This window comes from Macrotis lagotis, chromosome 5 (assembly GCF_037893015.1).
Source record: "Macrotis lagotis isolate mMagLag1 chromosome 5, bilby.v1.9.chrom.fasta, whole genome shotgun sequence".
Classification (NCBI taxonomy): Eukaryota; Metazoa; Chordata; class Mammalia; order Peramelemorphia; family Peramelidae; genus Macrotis; species Macrotis lagotis.
Window position 1 is genome coordinate 273,003,660 of NC_133662.1, and position 24,183 is coordinate 273,027,842.

Here is a 24,183-nt window from a genome sequence, read left to right on the forward strand (position 1 = left end):
CGGGGGCCGGGGCCGGGGGCCGGGGAGCGGGGCCGGGGAGCGGGGCCGGGGAGCGGGGCCGGGGAGCGGGGCCGGGGCCGGGGAGCGGGGCCGGGGAGTGGGGCCGGGGAGCGGGGAGCGGGGAGCGGGGAGCGGGGCCGGGGCCGGGGAGCGGGGCCGGGGAGTGGGGCCGGGGAGCGGGGAGCGGGGCCGGGGAGCGGGGCCGGGGCCGGGGCCGGGGAGCGGGGCCGGGGCCGGGGAGCGGGGCCGGGGCCGGGGGCCGGGGCCGGGGCCGGGGCCGGGGAGCGGGGCCGGGGGCCAGCCGGCCGCTGGGGCCCGGAGCCTTGTGGCCCCGTGCACAGCCCCTTTTGTTTCCACAGCCCCTCTTCCCTGCTCCGGCTTCCGGAATCCTTTGGGGTTCGGGGTGCCCCCCCAGTGGCCACGCCCGCCCGCTTTAGTCCACACGTGGCCGCAATGATCACGTGACAGCTGCTGCGGGACAGAAAGAAAACAGGGGGCCGTCCCGCCCCCCCCCCCCCCCCCCCGCGGCCTAACCGCCCCCCCCCACCCCCGGCCGGAGGCCTGGGCTCGGGCCCCCGGGGTTGGTTCTCCCGGCCCTGCTGACGTCACTGCCCCTGAGCCCCTGCCCCCGGGCCCTCCCCCACGCGCCGTGCCACGTGGCCATAGAGCCAATCAGCGGCGCGCTGGGCTGCAGCGGCCGCCGGGGGACGCTAGGGGGCGCCCGGGACGGGGGGGGGGGCGCTCCGGGACGCGCTGCGCAGGCGCGCCTGGGCGCTCCCACGTGAGCGGACGTCGTGACGCAGACCCGGAAGAGGCGGGGGCGGGGCCGCGTCCACTCGGAAGCGGGCGGCGGCTGCGGGCCGCGGGGCCGGCGCGGGCGGAGGAAGGGGCGGCGGCGGCGGGGCCGGGATGGCGGGGACGGCGCTGAAGCGGCTCATGGCTGAGTACAAGCGTGAGTGGGGCCGGGCCGGGCGGGGGGAGGGGAGGCCCCGCCCCCCGGCGCACGCCGCAGCCCCGCCCCCGGGGCCCCCCGCGGGCCTGGGTCGGGGCGCCCCCGGGGCCCCGCAGCTCGGGCCCCGCCTCCCCTCGCGGCAGCGCCGCCCGCCTGGCCGCATCGGAACTGGGCTCTGGAGCCCTCCCGGGCCGGGCCCCGGAGGCCGGCTGCCCTGCGGTGGGTGCCCGGGCCCCGGTGGGGGCGAGACTGGCACGGAAGCTAGCCGGGGGCACCGGCCGGGCCGCCGCCGGGACCCACAAAAGCCCCCTGCCCTGTGCCGGGCTTCGGGACAAGCCCCGCGGCCCACACCGCGCCCCTTCTCCGAGGGGGGCTGACGGGCCTCGGTGTGCGGCTTTGGCCCGGCCCTGCCGCCCGGAGCCCGGCCCCTAAGCCCCCGTGTGCCCTCTCCCTCACTCCCATGGGAGGCTTGTGCGGGGCGGCAGCCGGAGCCCCCCGGCCCAGAGCAGGGGCTGGGGCCAGAAGCTCTCTTCTCGTGCTCTCCGACGGGGAGCCGCGGGGGGTCTCTGTCCGGGGGCCGGCTCTGAACTGGCAGTCGGGCGTCCGCGCCCCGAGGAAGGGGACCGTGCGGTCATTGGGGCCCCTCGGGCCTGGTCTCTGCCTCAGTACCTTGACCCAGTCCCGGGGCCTTACGTTCCTGCGGCCAGACCCTGTGTCCCATCTGCCCATGGTCCCTGGGGAGAGAGGGAGTCTGCCCCTGGTGGCTACTTCACCTTTTTCCCCCGATCACAGGCGGTTGTTTTCATGGCAGGCCTTGTCCTGGGAGAGCCTGGAGCTGTCTTAGGCTCCTTTTCTTCTGGGCTCTCGTGTAGAACTCCCAGTTAGGGACCCGTCCTTGGAGCAGGAGACAGCCTTGACACCCAGCACTGGACTTTGGTGCCTCTGCCCCAGAGAGCCCATGGAGAATCAGCAGCTGCCCTCAGGGAGCTTCCCCTCTGTCTGTCGCGGGTCTGCGGGTCGAGGCAGAATGAACACAGAAATCCAAGACAGCGAGGGAGGTGGGGTGGAAGGTTGTGCTGAGCTGGGGGTACAGGGGGGCTGGGGCTTGTTAGAAGATGGGGAGCCCTGGCCCTCAGTCATCAACTTAGCATACTGATTTCCTGCTCCAGCCATACATTTCGGTGCAGAGGTCAGCGCTCTGTTGGCCCCTTTGGGAACACGTACAAAACCTGGGCAGAACAGTCAAGAACACAGGCTAACATTGGGTGGGTGTGACTTCTGTGCCACAGTAAATGGTTCAAGTAAAATTTGTGCTATTGGACCCAGTCCAGAGGAATCCTCTCCAGAAATCCTGATTTAATGTCAGTCCCCCCAGGGCCACTTAGGAGGGCCTGGTTTTGACTCCCAGAAAGGGATGTTGTAGAATTTTTGTGTTTCCCTCCCCACTCATTTCCTCAGTGCTTGAAGATGTGTACGCTGCCCTCCAGGAAGGGGACAGTGTCCTTATATAAGAATCCTGGACACCAGTCGCTGTCTGGGAGACTCTCACATGGGCTGACCAGCAGGTGGCACTGTTGGATCAGGCATAATCCTAGTCTGTGTGGCCTCTAGAGCCAGGCTGGGCTACCCCTGCCATGTGGTCATCTACCTGGGCCACTGTGGTCACGTGGAACCTAGGTGTGTTTCACTTGAACCTGGGAAGGAGATGTAGAGTCATGGCCATTGTCTGTTCTCCTTCCTCATCTCTTCTGATGGTCTTGAGAGAAAGGTGTGCAAGTAAGGGATGTGTGTGTATGTGTGTGTGTGTGTGTATGTGTATGGGATGTGGGTGCAAGTGTGGTACATGCATGCATGTTTGAGTGAGATGTTTGAGTATGTGTGATGTCTGAATGTGATGAACAAGTGTGGGATATGTGTGCAAGTGTGATGTGTGTGTGCAAAAGTGAATGTGATGTGTGCATGTATGAGGTCTGCATGTAACTGATGCATGTGTGTGCACGTATGTGTATGTTTATGTGTAGGCTAGATGATCACTTGCCAGGCTGCTGGTCTTCTGTGGCTTCCAACTGGTTGTCTGCTGCCGTATGTGGGATGTGCAGACACCTGAGCCAAGAGAGATTAAAGGTCATTGAGAATCTTTTGGCCCCACTGGTAATCGTGCTGTAGTCGTAGGGTGGGTTTCGGTCATTCTGTGGCCTCTAGGGGTGGATGATTTTTGAGCCGCTGTCTCCCTGGTCAGATGATGACTTCCTCCTTCTGAGTTTTGCTCCAAGTCTTTCTTGTTCAGAAGCCAAGAGCTGCTGTGCCTGTGGCTCATCTCCATCATCATCCTCTCTCCAAAAGATGCAAGGTGCTGAGAGACCACAACTCTGCCAGCTCTGATTCTGGCCCAAAAGACAAAGTGGCTGCTCCAGTGCCAGTCCTTGGGACCAGGGATAGGACATCCGGGCCTCTGTCTTGAAGAGACCCCAATAGAAATGGACCCGTGGGGCCTGGGGATCAGCGGGCCCTCCAGCCTGGGCCGTTGCTTCTTCCTTGGGACTGTCCACTGAGTCCTGGGCCCCATCCAGTGGTGCAGCATCCCAAGCTGCAGCTTCACATTTGATCCATGGAAATGGCCTCGGCTGAGGGGATCCTGTGTCTTTCGCTGCCTCCGAGGACCTTTCTTGCTGACTGGCCCCTGGCAGGGACAGCCTGGTCTTTCTCTTTGTGTGTCCGTTTCCTGGCACACAGTCACCACTTCCTAAGTGCTTGTTGGTTTGCCTTGAAAAATGCAAAGATTGGTCTATGGAAGGCAGTTGGGGCATGAGCCTTGGGGCCAGTTTTCTGTTGGGAACGACTCTGGGTCTTGGCAGTTTTAGTCGGTCCTGTGTACACCCCCCCACACACACACATGCACACATGTTGCTTTTTTGTCTAAATCTTCTCTTTGGAGTTTGTCTTGGCATACTGCGTGAAATGAGGGCTCACCAGGCTGCCATCCAGATTGTCTTGCCCTCATAACTACACCCTGAGGGTTTAACCAACATGAAGCTGCTGGGTTCTTCTCCAGCTGCCTTAGGAGTGAGCGAGGAGTTCCCAGGCTCTGCCCAGTGAAACTGGAAATCTTAGAGATCAGAGAACTGAGTTGCCTGGGCCCATCAGGGGTGGTGGTCCTCAGGAATGGAGCAGAACACCACAGTCAGTCTTCTCAGCAGTTGACATGCTTTTTTTCTCTGTTGTATGTTTCTGGGACAAAGCGGAAGAAGTGGCAGCAAATGTATTTGTTTTTGCAAGGCAGTGGGGTTAAGGGACTAGGTCACACAGTTAGGGAATTAAGTGTTTGGATTTGACTCAGGTCCTCCTGACTCCAGGACTGGTGCTCTATCCACTGCACCACCTGGCTGCCCCAGAAAATGTATTTTTAAAAGGGAAGGAAGGAAAGAACAGAAGTGACCAAGTGGAGGATGAGTGAGGCTGACCGGAGCTGGATAGAGGGGCTTGGGCCACCATGCCTGGACAATTGATGGTCCCTTGTGGAGGGCTGAGTTTTGGAAGGTCATAGCTCGGTTGGAACACAACTGAGGAGGGAGAAGGGCCGGCCTGTGCCGCACACTGATTGGAGGAGCTTGGGGGGAGACTGGCCTCATGGGAAAGAAAACTTGGGAGAAACTGTATTAGGCTGGGTCTGCTCACCATGGGGTGTCTTGTGCCCAAGTCTCCTTCAGTGGTTCATTGTCTGCATTGCTGGGGATCTCATCCAGTCCTGTGAATTTAATGATGATCCTTTTGCTTCAGGTTTTTTTTTTTGATCTCTTCATTTAATGTTTATGCTCATTTTGTACAAATGTTTTTTATACATTAATAAAATATTCTTGTTTAAGAGTAAACAAAATACCCCTCCCCCCAAAAAATATAGACTTGCTTGAGCAATAAAGAGGAGAGGAAAAAATGAAAATAAGAAAATAATAGTAATATTTGTAGGTATGGCCAGGTGGCACAATGGACGGAGCACCAGCCCTGGAGCCATGAGCCCACATCCAGCCCTGTAGACCCAACAGTCACCCAGCCGTGTGACATGCAAGCCACCCCAACCCCACTGCCCTGAAAAAAAACCAAAAAAAAAGAAAAAAAAGACCCTAAATAAAATAAAATAGTAATAATAGTAGGGGTGGCTGGGTGGCGGATAGAGTATTGGCCCTTGAGCCAGGAGCACCCGGGTCCAAATCCCACCTCAGACACCCAACGATCACCCTGCTATGTGGCCCCAGGCAGGACACCCAGCCCCACTTGCCCTGCACCCCCCAAAATAATAATAATAATAAATAATAATAATAATAATAATAATAATAAATGTGCTTGAGTCTTTGTTCCAACACCAACAACTGTCGTGGGTGGATCACCTTCTTTAGGATAACTCCATTGCAAAAGTTCCATATTTTTCCACCATTGCCATTGCTGATCGCAACTCCCTCCTTTCATGTTTCTCCACTACCATGTACTATATTTTCTCTCTCCTTTCACTCTGACTCTGCTGTAGGGTCGCTGAGTGGTGCAGCAGATAGATCCCTGGTCTTGGGACCAAGAAGCCCTGAGCCCCTATACCACCCCTTAGGCCCAGCGTCCACCTGGCCCTATGGTCCTGGGCAGGCCATCCAATCCCAACCCCTTGCAATAAGTAAAAAAGAAAATGTGTTATATCTGACCACTCTCCCCCCATGGTCCATCCTCTCCTCCATCATTCACATCCCCCCCCCCTTCCCCCTGCTCCCCACTCCTTCTTACTCCAGATGTCTATACCCCATTGAGTATATTTGCTGTTTCCTCTTCTAGCCATCTCTGATGAGAGCAAAGGTTCCCTCATTCCCCCTTGCCTTCCCCCCTTCCATATCATTGCAATAGCTCATTGTAATAAAGAAAAATCTTATTATATGAAATATCTTGGCCTATCCCCTCTCTCCTTTTTCTTTCTCCCATCACATTTCCCTTTTTTCTATTGACTCCATTTTTACTCCATATTTTATCTTCAAATTGAGCTTTCTCCTATGCTTCAACTATAAAAGTTCCCTCTACCTGCTCTATTGACTGAGAAGGTTCATATGAGTATTATCAGTGTCATTTTTCTATGCAGGAATACATGCAGTTCATCATCAAGTCCCTCATATTTCCCCCCTCTCCTCCAGTCTCTATGCTTCACCCGAGTCCTGTATCTGAAGATCAAACCTTCTGTTCAGCTCTGGCCATTCCAACAGGAACATGTGAAATTCCTCTGGTTCATTGAAAGTCCATCTTTTTCCTTAGAAGAGGACATTCAGCCTTTCTGGGTAGTTGATTCTCGGCGGCATTCTAAGCTCATCTGCCTTCCAGTATATTATACTCCAAGCCCTACAAGCTTTTAATATAGTTGCTGCTAAGTCATGTGTGATCCTGACTGCAGCTCCACGATATTTGAACTGTGTCCTTCTGGCTGCTTGTAATATTTTCTCTTTGACTTGGGAGTTCTAGAACTTGGCTATAATATTCCTAGGGGTTGGTTTTTTTGGGATCTCTTTCTCAGGGGGAATTAGTGGATTCTCTCCATTTCTATTTTGCCCTCTGCTTCTAGAATATCAGGGCAATTTTCCTGTAGTAATTCCTTGAAAATGATGTCAAGGCTCTTTTCCCGATCATGACTTTATTTGTTTTCCATATCAGTTGTTTTTTTCAATGAGATGTTTCACATTTTCTTCTAATTATTCATTTTTTTTTGTTTTGAAGTATTGAGTCCTGATTTCTTGTAAATTCATTGATCTCCCTGAGTTCTATTCTTTGTCTGAAGGATTTGTTTTCCTCAGAGAGCTTTCTTATCTCATTTTCCATCTGGCCAATTTTGCTTTTTTAAAGCATTCTTCTCCTCAATAACTTTTTGAACTGTTTTATCCATTTGACCTAAGCTGGTTTTTAGCATGCTATTTTCTTCAGCATTTTTTTTTGCATTTCCATGACTAAGCTGCTGACTTCATTTTCATGTTTTTCCTGCATCTCTCTTATTTCTTTTCCCAGTTTTTCTAACTCCCTCATTTGATTTTCAAAGTCTTTTTTGAGCTCTGTCATAGCCTGAGACTAATTTCTGTTTTTTTCTTGGAGTCTTTAGATGCAGGAGCTTGTGCTTCCTCATCTTCAGACTGAGTGTTTTGATCCTTCTTGGGCTCATATGCAAAATATTTCTCAATGGTGTTCCTCTTTTTTCTCTGCTTGCTCATTTTCCTAGCCTAAGCCTGTTTTTGGGGGGTGCTTCCTGAGCTTTTGGGACACTCCCACAAGGGTCTCAGTGTATGAGCCTCTGTCCTCCCCCCTGGTCTGTGAATGACCATATGTGCCCCCCTTTGCTACGGGGCTGAGGTGGGGGGACCCTGCTGTTCTATTGGGGGGGCCTAGACTGCGGTCAGGTCTGAAGGTGTTCAGAACCCCAGAATCCTGTTCCAGGGGCAGAGGACAGAGCTCTGCAGTTTCTCTTCACTCCCCTCCCTCAGCTCAATGGGCTCATGCCCTGGGGGCTCTTGTTTACCAGCTCCACCTGCTTGTTTCCTGGATCTGGGCTGTGCTGGCCATGCCGTTTGCTGTGTACCCTGAGGTCTGGGCTTCACTTGCTTGCTCTGGCAGAGGTACCCCACCCTGTTCCCCCAATATGTGCCTGATACTCCCTGGGGCGCAGGTCAAGTAACTACCCCGCTGCTGTGAGCCATGGCTCCCAGCGTCCTGGGGCTTCCTCCAGGAGGCTGAAGTTCTTTGGGAGACTGAAGTTCTTACACTCTGTCAGGCCACCCCTCTGGCGGCCACCCCTTCAACTCCAGGGAGCAGAGCCTTTCTGCTCTTTTCCAGGTTACCTTGAGTAGGAGAACTGCCTCATTGGGTCCCTCTGTGGGTTCTGTCTCTCTAAAATTTAGTTAAAGTCCTTAGTTTTGAAGATTTATGAGAGAGCCCCTAAGACAGGAACCGTTCTTGTCGACATCTTGGCTCCGCCTCCTCTGCTTCAGGTTTTAAAAGCTGCCTTTCCTGACCCAAACACTGCCCACCTGTAATCTCCCCTCTTCAAACTTCGGAAGCTCAACACGTCCCAAACAGAACTTAGGATCTTTTCCTTTAAACTCTTCCCTTACACCCTCCCCCCCCCCCCCCCACTATACCTTCCTCAGAATCTCCCAGGTCCAGTATGGTACCAGGGACTGCCATTTCAACTCTGGTGCATCTTTCAAATCTGCCCCCTTCTTTCCTCTGTCCCTGCCCCCTCCTGGACCAAGCTGTCATCACCTTACCCCCATCTGGACTCTTGCCATAGCTACTGCTGGAGATGGGGTGGGGAGGTCTGCCTGTCTCCAGGCATTTCCCCCTCCAGTCCGTCCTCCATTTAGCCACTAAGCTCAGGTACAACCATTTCAACTTCTCCTAAGTCATCTGCAGGAGCAAATACAAAATGCTCAAATGTTCGCAGCCCTCCTAGTCCCTTTCTCCTTTTCCAGAATTCTTGCCCCTCGAGTCCAGTAGTCCTGCTCTCTCCCTCATCTTTCAACTCTGGGCATTTTCTTTGGCCACCATCCCTTCTCATCTCTACCTATTGAGTTCCTGGCTTCCTTTGAGTCCCAGCTCATATCCCACCATCTCTTCTTGTATAGATCTTTTTTTGTCCCCTGGGGGAGCTTCTGGAGGGCCAGGACTGTCTTCTATCTCTGTGTATCCTCAGCACTTAACTTGGAGCCTGGCCCATTACTCGCCATCATCTGCCCCCAAGAGTAGTTCCCCAAAGTCTCATCACCCTAGTTTCCATACAGATGACTCCCAGTTGAGGATCCTGCTTCACTGGTTAGGTTGAACATTTCAGACTGGAAAGAGCAAATGCCGAGCAAGTACCCTCTGTTTGTTAAGCAGGTCAGGAGGAAAAGGCAGGTCCCCTTCTCCAGGGGCTTCCACTCCAAGAGGCTGCCGAGGAGGCTGACCTTGTTCTCCTCCCCTAGCTTCAGCCTTGGTCCCACATGACTAGTTCTTTCAGAGGTGCTGCTGGCTCCCCAGTCTCCCTGCTGTCATCCCTTTGTTGTCCTTGGCTTTGCCTCCTCTCTTCTCCACCTGCCTCCCCATGCTCCACTCTGCTCTGGCCCCATCTCCAGCAGGGAGTATAGCATCTGCCAGGGGCTGCTCTCTCCCATTTATTTCCTTGTCTTTCTTCATTTTATAGTTAGGCCTCCTGTACCTCATTATGCCCTTTTGGTCTGGTCCGTTGGCCTGGAAGCACTTAGCCAGTACAGGTTGCTTCAGTCTTTGTCTTAGGAACCAGGACAGGAGGATTTAGGAAGGTGAGGAAAAGCGCCCAGTGCTCAAGGCCATGTCATTGATGATGCTGGGCCTTGCTGTTTGCAAATGAGAGTGTCATCTGTGCAATTTCCAAGGTCTCTGGACTTGGAAGTCAAGAGTGGCTGAATTTTAATTCTGCCTCAGACACAGAGTATTTCTTGACCCCTGGGCAACCAACCAGCCTCAGTTTCCTTAGCTCTAAAATGGGGGTGATGACAGACACCAGGCACAGGGTTGTGAATGAACGTATGAGAAGTGTGTTGGAGACCTCTGAGAGCTGAACAGCATCACTGATTTTGTGATGAGAACCTCTCCAGTTCACTAGGCTTGTATCCTGCCATAGAAGCCTGTGCCTCGGTTTCTTCTTTTGAAATGAGGGGGGTTGGACTTGGTGGCTTCAAAGAATTCTCAGATTCTGCTCAGTCATTCCATTTGTTGAAATTTCTGGAAGTTCCTTTGGGTCTGTGTGGTTCACTTTCTACTTAGCATCTGTTTTTGTTTTTTTTTTAGTGACTGTGTTTTAATTCTTAATTTTGCAGAATTGACGCTGAACCCGCCAGAGGGAATTGTGGCAGGTAAGCCCCCAGACCTTTTTTTTTGTTGTCCTCACTGATGGTGCTTTGGAGGACCAGGAAGAACTAATGTGTGCCCGTCCCTCTTTTTCTTGCAGGCCCCATGAATGAGGAGAATTTTTTTGAATGGGAAGCCTTGATCATGTGAGTTGGACAGCTCTCATTCACACTTGACCTCTTTTTCAGCCACTAAGCAGGGGTGGAGCTTCTGGATGGGGATGCAAGCCAGGCTCCTTTCACCGACCCAGAACAAAGGGCCCGAGCCATGGGAACTTGTTTCTGATTCCTGACTGAGCTTTCTAAAGGCCCAGCTTGTCTCTGGGCTGCTGCTGGGCTGGGCATCTCCCCCTGCCTGACCCCCTCCATCTCTCCAGTGCTTTTTCTTTCCATTTCATCCTTGGACCCTCTTTCTGAGCTACACTTGTAGCCTCTGCTTACCAGCCACTTTCTGGGAATCCCCAAAATGCTGCCTGGGTGGGTCCACTCAGGATCCCATTCCCTACCCTCAGTAGGGCAGGCCTCCTTTGCCTTGACCCTACTCTCCCCATTGATCCACCCCACATTGCTTCTCCTTGGACCCCCATGGCATTGCACTCCCCCCCCTTCATCCTTCTTTCTCTTCTCCACCTCGTCCCCCTTATCCCCCTTTCTCCTCCTCTTTCTTGCTCCTTCTGCTTGTCTTTTTTATTTAGACATCTTCCTCTTCCTTGCCAAGACAGATGTTGAGCATGTGCCCTTGTCCCCTTCCCCCATTTTCCAGATCTGTCTCTGGAGCTTCAGTCTCTCCCTTTTTGCTGGCTGCTTTCCTCTTGGCTCTCCCATCCTCCCTGACTGGCGTCTTGCCATTCTCCCTTTCTCAGTAAAGCCCCATCATGAGACTATCTATATTGGGGGGGGGGTCTCCCTTTTCCCAGGATTCTGACCCTCTCTCTGCCTTGGGCCTTTGCCTTCGTGCTTTTCCTAGAGTCACTAACAAACTCCCAATAGCCAAATCTGACCTTTCTGGACACCCTTGCTAACTGTCCCACCCTCATCCTGGCCTCCTCCCTCTCATTGAGCCCCCTCTGCCCCTCTTCAGCCTTGTTTAGACCCATCACCTCTTACTTCGTCCCTCAACTATTGTAACTGGCCCCTACCATTCACTGCCCTGGCCCTTCACCCCCAACTCTCCCCACAGGGAACCCCTCCTCAGGACTAGGCCAGCTCCTGCCGACCTCTCTGAGCTCCAGCAACACTGGCCTCCTGGCCCTGGACTGACTCCCCAGCAGGTTTCCTGCTTTCTGTGTGGCTTTTTGGGTCTGGTTATTTCCTTTTTCCCTTTAGAAGGTAAGCTCCCTGGGGGTGGGCAGACCCTGTATCTTTTGCCTCTTTGGCCTCCTTTCTACGTGCTCAGAGCTGCTGGTGCCTCAGTTTCCTAAAGTAAGAGTGTTGGACTTGATGGTCAGTGGGGCCTCTTTTTGCTTTGATCTACTACCTGATGGGAGCCTCTGGACAGCTTTTAGGAATCACGTTAAAATGTTGAATCATTTAAAATGATATCAATGGCAAGATGACATTGTTGAGTGGTTGGCATCAGATTTTCCGTGTCAGTGGCATGTGATGGACCGTGTGATCTCCGTTGGGGGGAACACTTGGTTGACTTCTTGGTTTTTAAGTCAACAAGCATTTATTGAGACTCTTAAAAAATTTTCCATTTATTTATTTATCAACTTCATGTAAATGGCAATTTTCAACAATCTTTTTCTTTTTAACATTTTTTCTCTTCCCTTCCCCCTTCCCCCATCAGAAAGCAATCTCCTAGAGGTTCACCATCTCTATCTTGGTTGACTTCTTGGGTACCATTTGAGTCCTGATCCCGTTCTTCAGTTTATTTCTTCCTTGGCTCAAATGGTAAAGAGAGCACTGCCAAGGATGGCGGAGAAGCCACCATTCAGTCATGGTGTCTGTCTAGTGACCCTGTAGCTAGGGGTTTGTTGAGATTTATCCTGGGTGGTCCTGTCCCTCCCAGAGGTCAGCATCCTTCTCGGAGGCTCGAGCATGTTAACATGTTCCTGAATGACCACAGCTCAGTGAGACTTTGCATCTGCCTGCGAGGTTGTGTGCAGGGGGCTTTTCTGGAGGGGGTGGTAGGGTCTGAGGCTGGTGAGATGTCAGGGTTAATGAAACTGAGGATGAGTGTAGGCACCATGATGCCTGTGGTGGGGTGAGGCAAGCAGCCTGCCCTGTCTGCCTCTGGTGCAGCGATGCTTTTCTGCCTAAGTGGCACTCAGAAGCATCCCGCTTGCCCTGCTGAGGGTTTTGCTGGCAGGGGAGCTGCCCACCTTGGGGCACCCCGGTGCAGGGCAGCTTCTGTGACCCTTCCAGATGGAGTTGGGCTGGTATTCCCTGATGTGTAGGAGGTGGGGCAGGTGCCCTTTCTGAAAGGCCCTCTGCGGAGCCTTCTGGCTGAGACCCGAGCAGGAGCTGCTTTCTGACACCGTGGTTGGGCCTGAGGAATCCTCTAGGGAGCACATCCTCATCGTCAGGGCAGCCTCCTCCAGGCTTGGGCAGGAGCCACTTCCTCCTGCCTCTCTGAGTCCTGAAACAGAGTGGGGACCAGAGTGGAGTCCGGAGCCCCCCAGGTTGTTGCTCTTATTAGCCATGGCTCAGCAGTGCACACCCTTCACAAAAATGCCTGAAGAATTTAAACCGTGGGGCTGCTCATTTCTCTCACATCCTCTTCACCCGCAACACAGTTGCCTTTGAAATGGAGACCATCTTTTTAACTTGGATGAATCTTCCACCCTTGAGGTTGTGGTGCCGGGATCCCTGGAACAAGATGGACTCACGCTCCCTGCTCTGGCATGGCCTTCCTGAGAGCATGGGTCCGTCTTCTGTTTCACACACTTGCCTCATCCAGGAGTTGCCTCTCCTTGGGCAGAAGCCCTTTGAGGACGACTGCGTTAGTGTGGAATTCCCCTCCTTCAAGACCCAGGGAGCTTGTGGGTTTTGGTCCACTTCCAGGCCCTTTCATAAATAAGGAGCCGTTTACAAATGCACTTAAAACAACTATTAGGGAATTAACCGTCCCTGCATTGATTTTGTTTGGCAGACAGACACCTGGCTGCCACTTCTCAGCCCCTCTCTCTTTGGCTTCCTGGCTGGCCTCTGCCTGCCTCCACCCGCCTCCTGCCCTCTGCTCACCTGCACCCTCACCTACCCTTCCTCTCTCTCTGCTTTCCTGATGAATTCCAGAATGTTCTCTAGTCCTTTTCCTGATGTAGTATCTAGGGTGACAGATTGTTATTCCCGGGGGTTTTCCCCCTTTTAACAGATCATGACTGAACTCCTTTCGGGGGGGGGGAATATAAAGAACTGTGCCCCCAAGAGTTCAGGGAAAGCTCCACAACAAGCTCACAGAACATTCAGCTTCTGGGTTAAAAACTCTGAGGCAGCATCCCCACAGTTTCAGCTGCATAAATAGGTTGACTCCAAGAGGGAATTTTTATCAATGGGGGCACCTGTTGGGGTTGGAAGAGATGGGGGGGGGTGGGATGAAAGCAGGAAGGACAAATCAAAGTGTTCTAGTTGTCTGAATGAGAGTGGTGGCCATGGAGGTGGAGATGGGTCAGATGGAGCCATTGATTGGGGGGTCAGGGCCTGCCAGCGTAGAAGACTGACTTCTTCAAGAAGGCTGATGGAGGGTGAAGAAGACTAGGCGGGGGCTACCAGAAGATTCTAAGGTCTGCTGCCCAAAGGAATGAAAAGTGCTGAAGAGAACAAGAGCCTTCCACAGTCTTGGTCAGAACCAGCCCAGCAAAGATCAGGCACAGCCCACTTGTGAATGAGACTCCAGAGGCAAGGGAAAAGGGAGACGACCACCTTTTCTGATCCTTGGCCACAATGGCACCCTCACGTCTGACCCACGTCCTTCACATGCTCTTTGAAGAATGGCACTGGCTGCAGGTACATTTGTTTCAGTGCCATTTCAAGATATCTTAGGAGATATCTGAGGGAAGGGTGGGGCCTGGGGACTTGGGTCACCCAAAGGAAACTCAGATCAGGGATGGACTAATCACTGGAGACCCACAGTGAAGTTAGACAGGATTTCTTCATGCTTTGTTTTCCATGAAAATTAAATCTTGGAAGTAATACTATTCCCTTGGACATGCAGGATGTGCTTGCCAACTTTCTGCATTTCTCATCACTTGAGTCGGCTCACCAGGGCAAGGAGACCCTTTCCCCAGAAGCCCAGTCTCTGTGTTGGTGTCTTTCAGGGGCTGGCCTGAGAAGACGCTGAGGAACAGAAAGTAAAATGAAGAGTGAGCGGCACAGGAATCTTTGAACCTTGTGCTTAGAAGAGAGGAGCTAATAGGCCCACTAAGCCTCCATTTTCCTCTCCTGCAACTCCCCTGGAGTTCCAGGTGGACATGGGGAGACTGAGGCTGCCCAGACTGTTCATTCTCTTTGGACTGAGGACCAGGGCCACAAGGCCGGGGATCTGCTCTCCCAGCTTGTTCTGTGGAAGTGGCACGGTGTTTCCAGGATTCAGCCCATGGACCTCTCTGTCTTGCCCAGCCAGTTGTGTCTTGTCTGGTGATGCAGCAGCATGGTCCCATCCTTGGTCCTCCTGTTTATCTGCATCATGACCACCACACCATTACCATCACCACCATCAATCACTCAGCAGGCTCCTGCCTGCTTTCTGAACTTTTCTCTACCCCATGGCCTCATCTCTCATCATCATACCTTTGAACAGCGTGTGCCTCCTATCTGAAAAGCCCTCCCTTCTCATTCTAAGAAGCTTCCGCCTGCGTTCCCCCCCCCCCCAAGCCTCCTAATCCAGCACATGATCTTGGATGCATTTTGTCATGTTTTCTTGAGGTGCTGGCTTTTTGTTCTGGATCTTTAGCTGGTACCCTGGACCCATGCCTGCCTCTGTCCCTTGCTCCCATGACCTCAGAAAAGGCATGTCAGGGGCCCGAGCTCCTCATTGGTAACATGGGGTCCTTCCACCTCAGAATCCTGACCCTGTGCTCCTCCTTGAGGCAGATAGTGTTCTGGTCTGCCGCCGCTCATCCCTCAGGAAGAAGAGAAAAATCTGGGCCAAGTTGTTCAAGGATTCACTGGGGGAAGCCATGTAGTTGGTCAGAGGGAAGCATCTGGAAGGGCAATGGATCGGTCAGTCGATGAATTGGCGTGCTAGACCCCAGCCCAGCCTGAACATCTGCCATGTCTGCACAGCTGGAGGATGGCATCTGGGTGATGACCTTGCTTGGGCTTGGGGAGTCTGGGATGGGTGGCGTGACTGAGGCCTAGCCATCCCTGTCCCCCAGCAGAGGCCACGCTGAGTCCCTTGGAGCTTATTCTTCAGGGCCACTGGGGGGGAAGAGTTCTTTTGGAGAGAGATGCCCGCCTTGGGTGCTGTAGCCAGAGCTGGGCTTACTGGTGCTTATGTGGGCGCACCGCTGCAGGTAGGGCTTACCTGGACACCTCCTTTGGGCACCAAGGACTTGGCAGTTGAAAAAGACCCAGCAGCCCCTGAAGCAGGAACACGTCAACATTTTTCTATGTTAGGGTAGTGCCGGCAATGTCTGATCACCTTCTGGAGCTGTGGGACCCACTTGGGGTTGGGGAAAAAAGAAACTACTGTTTGGGAACACAAGAGGCCTTTGATAAACCATTGGGCGGACTCCACACTCTCTTGGGCCCCTCCCACCACTGGGTCCTGAAGATGGTGATTGGGGGCACCCTGGGCTTTCAAGGAAAGGTCAGTTAGAACCAGTTCCCACCTTGGAAGAACCCCTGGTCTACTGGGAGACAAGGATCCTTTAGGGATGAATGGCAGAGGGAGCTGGGGAGAGGCTGGTGTTGGCCCCCCTCCCAGAATTGCCAGGTGCTGGTGACTCCAGGCTGTGGGTTCTCCTGCCTCTGCCTGCCTGTCACGCCCGGGTCCTCTTCTCGCTCTAGTGCAGTAGGCCCCACCCCTCTTCCACTGGGGCACCTGCACCCCAGGATGCCATCCAGTGGCCTCACTTGGCTATTTCCTCTCTAGATCACCCCTTCTGGGTCCAGGCCCTTGCCTGTACCTGCACCTTGAGGCTGGCCTCTCTTTGTCAGAATACATGGCTTCTACTGACCCTGGACCGCTCCTCTGGGGCCATCCTTTGTTCAGCCACACCCGCCCCACCGAGGGGGAGGCCCTGCTAGATGCCGAGACTCCTCTGGTCACAAAGAGCTCCCAGTTCTCACGTTGGGGGCTGCTGTATGTCTTCTTGTCCGTACATTTCCTTTTCTTCTTTCTTTGCTCTCATTGGGGGGTCAGGTTCAGTCATGGTTCTGGGCCTGTCACGAAGGCCAAGTAGGGCGATAGCGCAGTCACATGAGGAAGGCACCGGAGAGGCAAGACCACTGCTGCACATGTGAGGGTCGACCGTCTTCTGGGGGGTGTTCTGACTTGGGTTGATGTGACTGACTTGGGTCCAGCTAAGCGGAAGACTTCCTAGTGGGGGCCCAGTGACCACTTGTCTGGCTGTGGCCTGCCAATCCACACCTTTGAAGCCCTGGGTTTGCCCTGGCTGGCAAATTTGCCCCTGGAGAGATCAGCTGTCTGGGATGGTCCTGAACATGAGTGTGGAGTTGGGCAGTCTGTGGGGGGGGTGGTGGCTACAAGGTCTCGAAGGTGGAGAGCAGACCGCCTGGGAAGAGCAGCAGGGAGCCGTGTGTGTGAGAGAGATTATGGTTAACAGGACAAGGACTGGAAAAGCCAGAGGGGAGTGGGCCTGGGAACAGCGGGGTTCCTTCAGGGGCTTCCCGACCCAACAGTTGGCTCATCTGGGGTGAGTTCTTGGTTGGCAGAGGTCTTGTAGAGAGACTGGCTGCCTCTGAAGACCCTGGTGGCTTCTCCTTCCTCCCTCGGAGAGGGGCTTGTGGGCCTGGTTCAGACCCTCTGCCCGACGAGGTCCGGAGCAGGTAAATGGAGCCACAGACGGGACATTCTTTTGTAATTGCTCCTGTTTGCCTGCCTGCCAACAGCGGAGTCAGACTCCCAAGTCCTGGCTTGCCCGTCTCTGATAAGTCTGGATGCACCTGGCCTCTCTTAGTGGATACAACCTGGAGCTGGAGCAGAACCGCCCAGGCAGTGCTCCCCTGGTAGAATGTCCTCTCCTCGAGGGCCAGGACACAGGCACTGTGTGGGCATGTGTGGGTGTGTATTACACATGTGTGCACATGCACACATATGTGGAGTCATTCAAGGGAAGGCTTCCTGGTGCCACAGACACAAGCGGTGAGGAGGAAGTTCCTCCTTGGTTGGAGGGAATGGAAGTGGCAGTGGCTGAGCTTGGTCTGAAGTCAGACTCGAGTCCATGCCAACCTTTGGTGTTGGTATTTGATCTCGGCGACCATGAGGAGCCCTTGATGCTTCAGGGTGGGGGTCTTGGCAGCTGACTCCAGGTCTGGTTTGGGCTCTTGTCACAAAGACATGAGATGAGCAAAGGGGCCTGTGGGAGTGGGGATGAGAGAACAAGCAAGAGGTAGGGTGTGACGTGCCCCAGATGTGGGGGTCTGGTCTCAAGGAGGGCGATTGGGAGATGGATGGGTGTTTGCCAGGGGGATGCCTGGGAGGCAATGAGCTGGAGACTGGGGCAGAGTAGGAAGGTTTTTTTGGGGTGAAGGGTTTGGGAGGAGAGCCTTTCTTCCCCACTTGTTTGACTTCAGTGTGGTTTCTGTCCTTTGGAACTTGTCAGATGGGGGCCAAGGAGCAGAGGACTGCTTAGAAGAAGTAGCCATTTGTAGGGACTCAGAAGCGTTTAGGGGTTTCCCCCAGCATCAACCACTGTACCCCAAACCCAGGTGTGGACTCAGTTGAATCCCTTTTCTGCAGGGGCCCAGAAGACACCTGTTTTGAGTTTGGTGTTTTTCCTGCAATTCTGAGCTTTCCTCTGGACTACCCACTCAGCCCCCCCAAGATGAGGTTCACCTGTGAGATGTTCCACCCAAACAGTAAGTGATTGGACTGTCTGTATGGGGGGTGGGGTTAGGAAGAGCTGCTGCCCTTAATGGTGTGACTGTGGGACCCTGCCCTGCCCAACTCACTACACCCTGATCAGAGCCCTATTTTGGGGGGAAGAGGGTGGGCTTGAGAGTGACCAGAGCCTTGGACCACAAAGAACTTTGAATACCTGCTATTCTGGAATCATTGCTTATTTTTTAATGGAAACTGAGATGAGGCCTCGGCTAATTTGCCAGCACATCTGTGTGGATTGGCAGCCCCCTTTGCCCTCCAAAACCCCTCCTCATTTATCTTTGAATTTTGAATTCTAGATGTCTTCTTTTCTGCTAATTTCTCCCTCACTTAGAAGGCAAATGATATTTTGATTATATATGTGATATGCAAACCATTTCCACGTTAGCCATGTTGCAAAAAAGAATGGAAAAAAAAAGTTTATAACAAAATGGCCGGTTGGGTCTGCATCCTGACCCTGGAGGCAGAGAGCATTTTTCCTGAGTCCCCCGGCGATTGTCTTGGGGCACTGTGTTGCTGAGCAGAGCGAAGACTTGGCCACTTGTTGGTCACTGGTGCGGTGGTATCACTTCAGACCAGTCTCCCCGGGAGCCTTCCCTCACCTCTTCCACACCAACTTGCCAGCCCATGGAAAGTCAGTCTTTGCATCCATGCGGGTCCTTTTCTTTTGTTCTCTTTGGGGGTTCTGTGTGGCTTTCCCTGGACACCCCTTATGTCCATTATAGTTCTTTTCCAGCTCGCTTCCAATCTCCTTAGATTTTTTGGCTGCCACGGCCTCCTGCTGCCTTTGTGGTCTGCTCAAAGGTCTGCACAGACCTCTGAACCAGTCAGAAAGACCTGAATTCAAATCCAGCCTTGGACTCTTACAAATTGTGTGACCTTGAGCATGTCACTTAAACTGTTTACCCCTGTTTCCCACCTGTAAAATGGGTCTAATAATAGTGCCTGTCCACCTAGCACATAGAAGATCAGTGGAAGCATTAGCTCTCATTGTTCTCTACTCCTCCAATCTCTTTTGGACTCCTCTGTGAGTTTTTATTTGTTAGCCTTGGTGACCTTAGCCCAGCATCCTTGCCAGGATCTCTGTGTCCCTATACACTCTGTGCCAGGGTTGGCCACCCCAGCAGGTAGATTTTGGGTAGTCTATACTCCTCCCCAAACTAGGGACACTCTCCCTGGATATCTTCTAAGATAACCCCTAAAGGGGTTTGCCTCACTGAATGACAGGCTTTATGGGGAGCTGGGGTGGGGAGGTACAGTGAGGCAGATGAGGCTTGATATCTTGTTATCAGCCACGTGGTCCTGAGGAAGGAGTCTCCTCCAGTCCTGGGGCCTTCTGGGTTTGTTCCTACAACTCCCCCTTGGAATTCAGCAGCTTAATTTTTAAGATGCCCATCTCCCCCCCTGCCCCCATGGCAATGAACAGTCCACTCTTGGTTGTACGTGTAGTCATTTTGAACCTATTTTCCATATTTGTCATATTGTGAAAGAAGAATTAGAACTAAGGGGAGGAAACTATGACAAAGAAAGAAACAGTAGAAGAGAACTTATAGAAAGTGACCCTACCCTGCTTCATGCTAGTTCTTTCTCTGCCTGTGGAGGGCACTGGCCATCCCAGATCTCCACTCACCTGCTGAGAGCTGCGTCATGGCTGACCATGTCCCCAGGCTGTTGGGCATCTTCCTTAGCAGCCTGGCAGTGGGCCCAAGCACTTTTAAGGGGTCCCTAAAGGCTGCTGTGGGGAGCCCTGGAGGAAGGAAGCTGAGTTTGGGGCCTTGGCACCTCCGGAGTGAGTGTGATGTCTGATGATAGTCACAGCAATGGTACCCATACCTTCAGTCTCCTTTTCTGAGGTTTAGAGAAGAGAAAGTTGGAGCCCAAGAGGGACCAGCAAGTGTCAGAGGCAGATTTGAATCCAAGACTTCCCCGTTGCCTCTGTGGGACTAGGGCTGCTGGGGCAGAATGAGCGCACATCACTGTCTAGGCCTGTGGTGTGGCACTCTGCACCCATGCATCCTGTGTACCCCCTCTTCAGAGATGGTGGGTGGGGTGGCTTTGTCATCCTGAGGAGATGGATGGGTCAGGCTGAGAGGCTGTTGGTTTGGCGCCTTCCTTTGTGACTCTGGTTTCCTCCAAGAGTCAGTTCTCATTTTAGTCTGTTGGTCCTACTGGGGCCCTTTTGGTGGGGGGATCCTGTGCCCCAGGCTTGGATCAGCTGCCTCTCACCAAGCATGACTCTGGGAATTGTGCCAACGGCCGCTGGTTTTGGCCTCAGGCTGCTCACTCTGATCGTCCCTGGTATCACATCATCCATGTTTGGTCTGTTTGCAGTTTACCCTGACGGAAGGGTTTGCATCTCTATCCTGCACGCTCCTGGAGATGACCCCATGGGCTACGAGAGCAGTGCCGAGCGCTGGAGCCCCGTGCAGAGCGTGGAGAAGATCCTGCTCTCTGTAGTGAGCATGTTAGCAGGTGAGCTGCCAGAGGAGCTCTAGTGGGTTTGATCCTTAGATGATCTCACCAAGACACCCACCCTGGGCCTGAGGCCTCTTGCAGCTCCTCCCAGTCAGTGTCTGGAGCAGGTGGGCTTGCTATCAGGTGCCTACTGTGCACCAGGCAAAATACACTGCTCCCGGGAGCCCCGGCTCTATTGGGGGGGGGGTCACTGACCCACCCCTTCCACAGATGAGAGACACAGGAGCAGGGACCAGCAAGGCTTTACCAGGGCCTGCTCATTCAAGGAGGGGCGGGCTGCCCTCCCTTTAACGGATCTTTGGAAAAGGCCAGCTCTGGCCATGGCCAAGGGCATGTGAGTCTTGGGGGGCCGTGGGGGGCCCCCAGGAAGACCAGGGCAGTTGAACTGATTGGCCTGCCAAGGGGGGAAGGTTTCTTTTTTTTTAGATGGGGGGGGTATGATCTTACAAACTATACTTTAACAGATTGTTCATTCATGCTAAAAGGAGGTTCCTTTTGTTTTTCTGGAATGCCTCTGCTACTAATAGGACACTGTACACACAGTCACCCCCCCCACATACCCCCCCACAGTCTCCCCCCATGCACACGTACACACTCTAATGAACACCCTGGAAGGGGGCACATGGTTCATCTTTGGTCCACGCCCAGGACTGGCAGAACCACGGGGATGTGGACTAACAAGTGAATGGCTCTCTTTCAGAGCCAAACGACGAGAGCGGTGCTAATGTGGATGCGTCTAAAATGTGGCGGGATGACCGAGAACAGTTCTATCGAATTGCCAAGCAGATCGTGCAGAAGTCGCTGGGGCTCTAGGAGTCGCCGTTCCTTGGCTCCCCTCCCCTGTCCCGGTCCCCACTTCACCCCCCCCCACACACACCTGGACACAGTCACAGCCAACACCTGGCACTGTGGTTCCTCTGAAAACTCCATTCCCTGAGACTCCTTTGGTCAACAGGCTGGATGGCAGCTTCTGCACTCTTGGCGTCTTCTTCCACTTGGGCATGGCCTTCCTGGAGGGAGAGGGGATTGGGAGCAGCCGGGCTTTCTGAGGAGGACCACCGACTGCGCTTGAAGCAGCAGATTCCAGGTCCACCGCTGCATATTTACACACGTGCCACATGGAGAATGCATTCTACGATCTGATTCTCTCCTTACACTTTGACAAATGTACGTTTTCCTTTTCACTTAGTGGAATGATCCTTTCAGGTCTGCATTACTGTCAAACCCATACTCTTTGGGGCAATTGGCCTTTTTTGTGATATGGGCCAACGGGGGGGGGGGTGGTGGAGTGGAGTGGATTAAATGTGGGGCAACCTCCATTGCTATGTCTTAAAAAAAACCAAGAAGTGTTCAGGAGGCAACTCAGTTTCTCAGATTCTGATCTCACTGTAGTCGGCCAGGAATTCCTGGCATTGCGCGTGAGGGGCCATGAATTCTAGCCGAGGCTTCTCTGGGAGCGCCTGCACACTTAGGTTTCTGGAATTCTTGTGAACCTGGAAGGAGCAGGACATTTCTGAATCCTGCCTCTAAGGGAAGATTAGCAGGCGCCTGTGGAGGAGCCCACTTGGCCCCCCCAAGCAATCTTCACCACCATGAGATGCTCTCTGGCCACTTGGGAGTCTGCAGCCCACCGTCAAGAGATGAGATTCTAAGCAATAATGGATTCACTGCCTGCAGAATCAGCTACTTGGGTCTGCTTTTAGCCCGCGAAATTGAAATAGGAATTTCTATTTTTTCAATACAATAAATAAAGGGTGTTGTATGAGCTGTTCCTTTATGGATTTGCATTTCTCTTAATTGTTCCCTTCAGTTTCATTTCCAAAAGACCTTCCTGGAAACCCCTCCCATTTTATGGGATTAAATGCCATTGAGGGGGGCTCTGAATTAGCCATTCCTAGAAGGGAATTTTCTAGGATTAAAGTGAAAAGTGTAGGCTTTGGGAGAGGGGCCAGCCCAGTGCCCTCAAGAGAACTTGCAAGCATCATGTGCTGATTAGTTAACATGGGGATGTATGAGCGGGGAGAGCAGTCGAGTTCCCGGTTCAGAAGCCCACCCCATCAAGAGGAGCCAGGGAGGAGGAGGAGGAAGGCAATTTCATAAGTGCATGAGGAACTGCTTTGAAATGGAAAATCTTTTTCAAAATCCAAGAATTTTTATTCATTTGTATTTATTTTTAAACTCTTCCCCTCTCCACCTACTCCCCCCCCCCACCATGCAGTTTCTTTATTATATGGTGGAGTTTAATTGGTTTGTTAAAAAATAAAATTCTCTGTTTGCCCCCCATGTGGAGATAAGAGTATCTTTTCTGGTCTTGTTGCTGCTCAGTAGAAGGGAGATCAGGGTTCAGGAGCTGGTGCTTGGGAGCCTTCCCTCATACCTCAGGAACCAGCCAGGCCCAGCTCTCCCCAGATTGTTGGCCTTGGAGCTCAGCGCAGCTCTGGCTGTGGGCCTCACCCTCCTGATCTTGACAAAGATGCACCTGCCCTGGCTTGGCATTGTCCTCTGTCCCCGGTCACCTTGTTGCAGCTACCGTGAGGGTGTGCTCACCTTCATCCCTTAAGCTGACTGATAATAGGTCTCTGGGGATGGCTGCTCTGATGCAGTTCTTGTGGTCGAGATGGTGGGAGCTGGGTGGGCTGGGGCAGGGGGTGGCTGGCTGCGCAACTACACACAGGGTTGGTGTTCAACAATCTATTTTTGTCCAGGTTTGGAGTTTGCTGTTTTTCTCCCTCCCTCCCTCCCTCCCTCCCCTTCCTCTTCCCCTGTCAGAAAGCAATCCAACTCCCATGCAGAATCTTGCTAAATAGGTCCAGGGTATTGCAAAAGAAGAATCAAATCAAAATGGAAGGAAAAAATGCCTAAGAAACCTAAAAAGTAACTCCCTAGATCCTTCTCTGCATTCAGATGGTGTTTTCCATGCCTTTTAGAATTGTTTTTGATTATGATCATGAAATGAATAAGTCCGCCATAGTTGATCATCATCCAGTGTTGCATTAGAAAGTTCCTCAGTTTGGGGTTGGCTGTGCCCCCCCCCCCAGTACATTCCCTCTGTTCAGACCAACTCTGGACTCCTGAGGCTCCATTCTGGGGAGGCCAGGGAGCAGCTGGAGAGCCCCCCACCCCCCCAAGTCAGGCTTCCAAAGCTCGTCTGGGTCTGGGTGTGGTGGGATGAGCCCCACAAAACAAATACACAGGGTGACCAAGAAACCATTGAAATCTGGTTATCAAAATGGGTACCAGGTTTGGAATCTCTTCTAGAAGGAGAGGCCAGGGTGGTGGAAAAAAAATCTTGTTTACCTGCCAAGTGAGGCTACTTGAGAGTATGTCACCTCACCTGGTACAAGGGTCAATGCCTGGGAGGAAGGAAGCCGGGACTGGACAACTGAGGCGACAGGGAGAGCTTGCTCAGGTTCCAGTCTCTCCTGAGGTCTGGTCTTAGTTCTGTGGAGGCTTGGACTTCTTTGGGTGAGAGGGATGAGCCATAGTGGCTTTTCTCCGATGATCTCGGGTAAAGGAGGAAATATAGAAGAGGGGTGCCTTCACAAAACAGCAGTGGGTACTGGAGCCAGGGAGGAAGCTTGCACAGCACCAGCACCCATAGGTTCTTGAAGGAGCTTCCTCAGAAGGCAAGGAGCAGGTTATCTGTCTGGTATTTGGGGAGACTTCCCACCATGGAACAGATGAAGGACTCTTGGCCCAGAAAGGGGCATAGGTTTCTGTTTTCTCTTTCCTGATTATGTTTCCACTTTGGGCAATGTCTGCCAGCTAACAGTCATGAAATGTTTCCTATTTTTTGTTTAGTTCTTATTTGCTTTTGGGCCCTTCCTTTGCTTTGATCATTTCTACCCTTTGAGGGTTTTTTTTTTACCTTAATG

At 53.0% G+C, this 24,183-nt stretch overlaps 1 protein-coding gene across 2 annotated transcripts; it reads left to right on the forward strand.

Annotated features, from left to right (window-relative positions):
- The first annotated feature begins 894 nt into the window (after positions 1-894).
- UBE2G2 (ubiquitin conjugating enzyme E2 G2) lies at positions 895-22,070 on the forward strand. Of its 2 annotated transcripts, XM_074189952.1 has the most exons (7): positions 1,628-2,010; positions 2,122-2,217; positions 9,796-9,831; positions 9,927-9,972; positions 17,693-17,811; positions 20,165-20,305; positions 21,009-22,070. In XM_074189952.1, the coding sequence occupies exons 1-7, from the start codon at positions 1,911-1,913 to the stop codon at positions 21,119-21,121; spliced, it is 651 nt and encodes a 216-aa protein (XP_074046053.1). In that variant the 5' UTR covers positions 1,628-1,910; the 3' UTR covers positions 21,122-22,070. The 2 variants fall into 2 exon arrangements, with proteins under 2 accessions (XP_074046054.1, XP_074046053.1); XM_074189953.1 differs by lacking the exons at positions 1,628-2,010; positions 2,122-2,217 and adding an exon at positions 895-952.
- Positions 22,071-24,183: the final 2,113 nt, after the last annotated feature.

Bases quoted from the DNA above. Each gene is read 5' to 3' on its own strand.
- UBE2G2 (XM_074189952.1), top strand. From the start codon at position 1,911: ATGGAGAATCAGCAGCTGCCCTCAGGGAGCTTCCCCTCTGTCTGTCGC. The intron at 2,011-2,121 runs GTGGGGTGGAAG...TTCCTGCTCCAG, and splicing joins AATCCAAGACAGCGAGGGAG to CCATACATTTCGGTGCAGAG. The intron at 9,832-9,926 runs GTAAGCCCCCAG...TTTTTCTTGCAG, and splicing joins GCCAGAGGGAATTGTGGCAG to GCCCCATGAATGAGGAGAAT.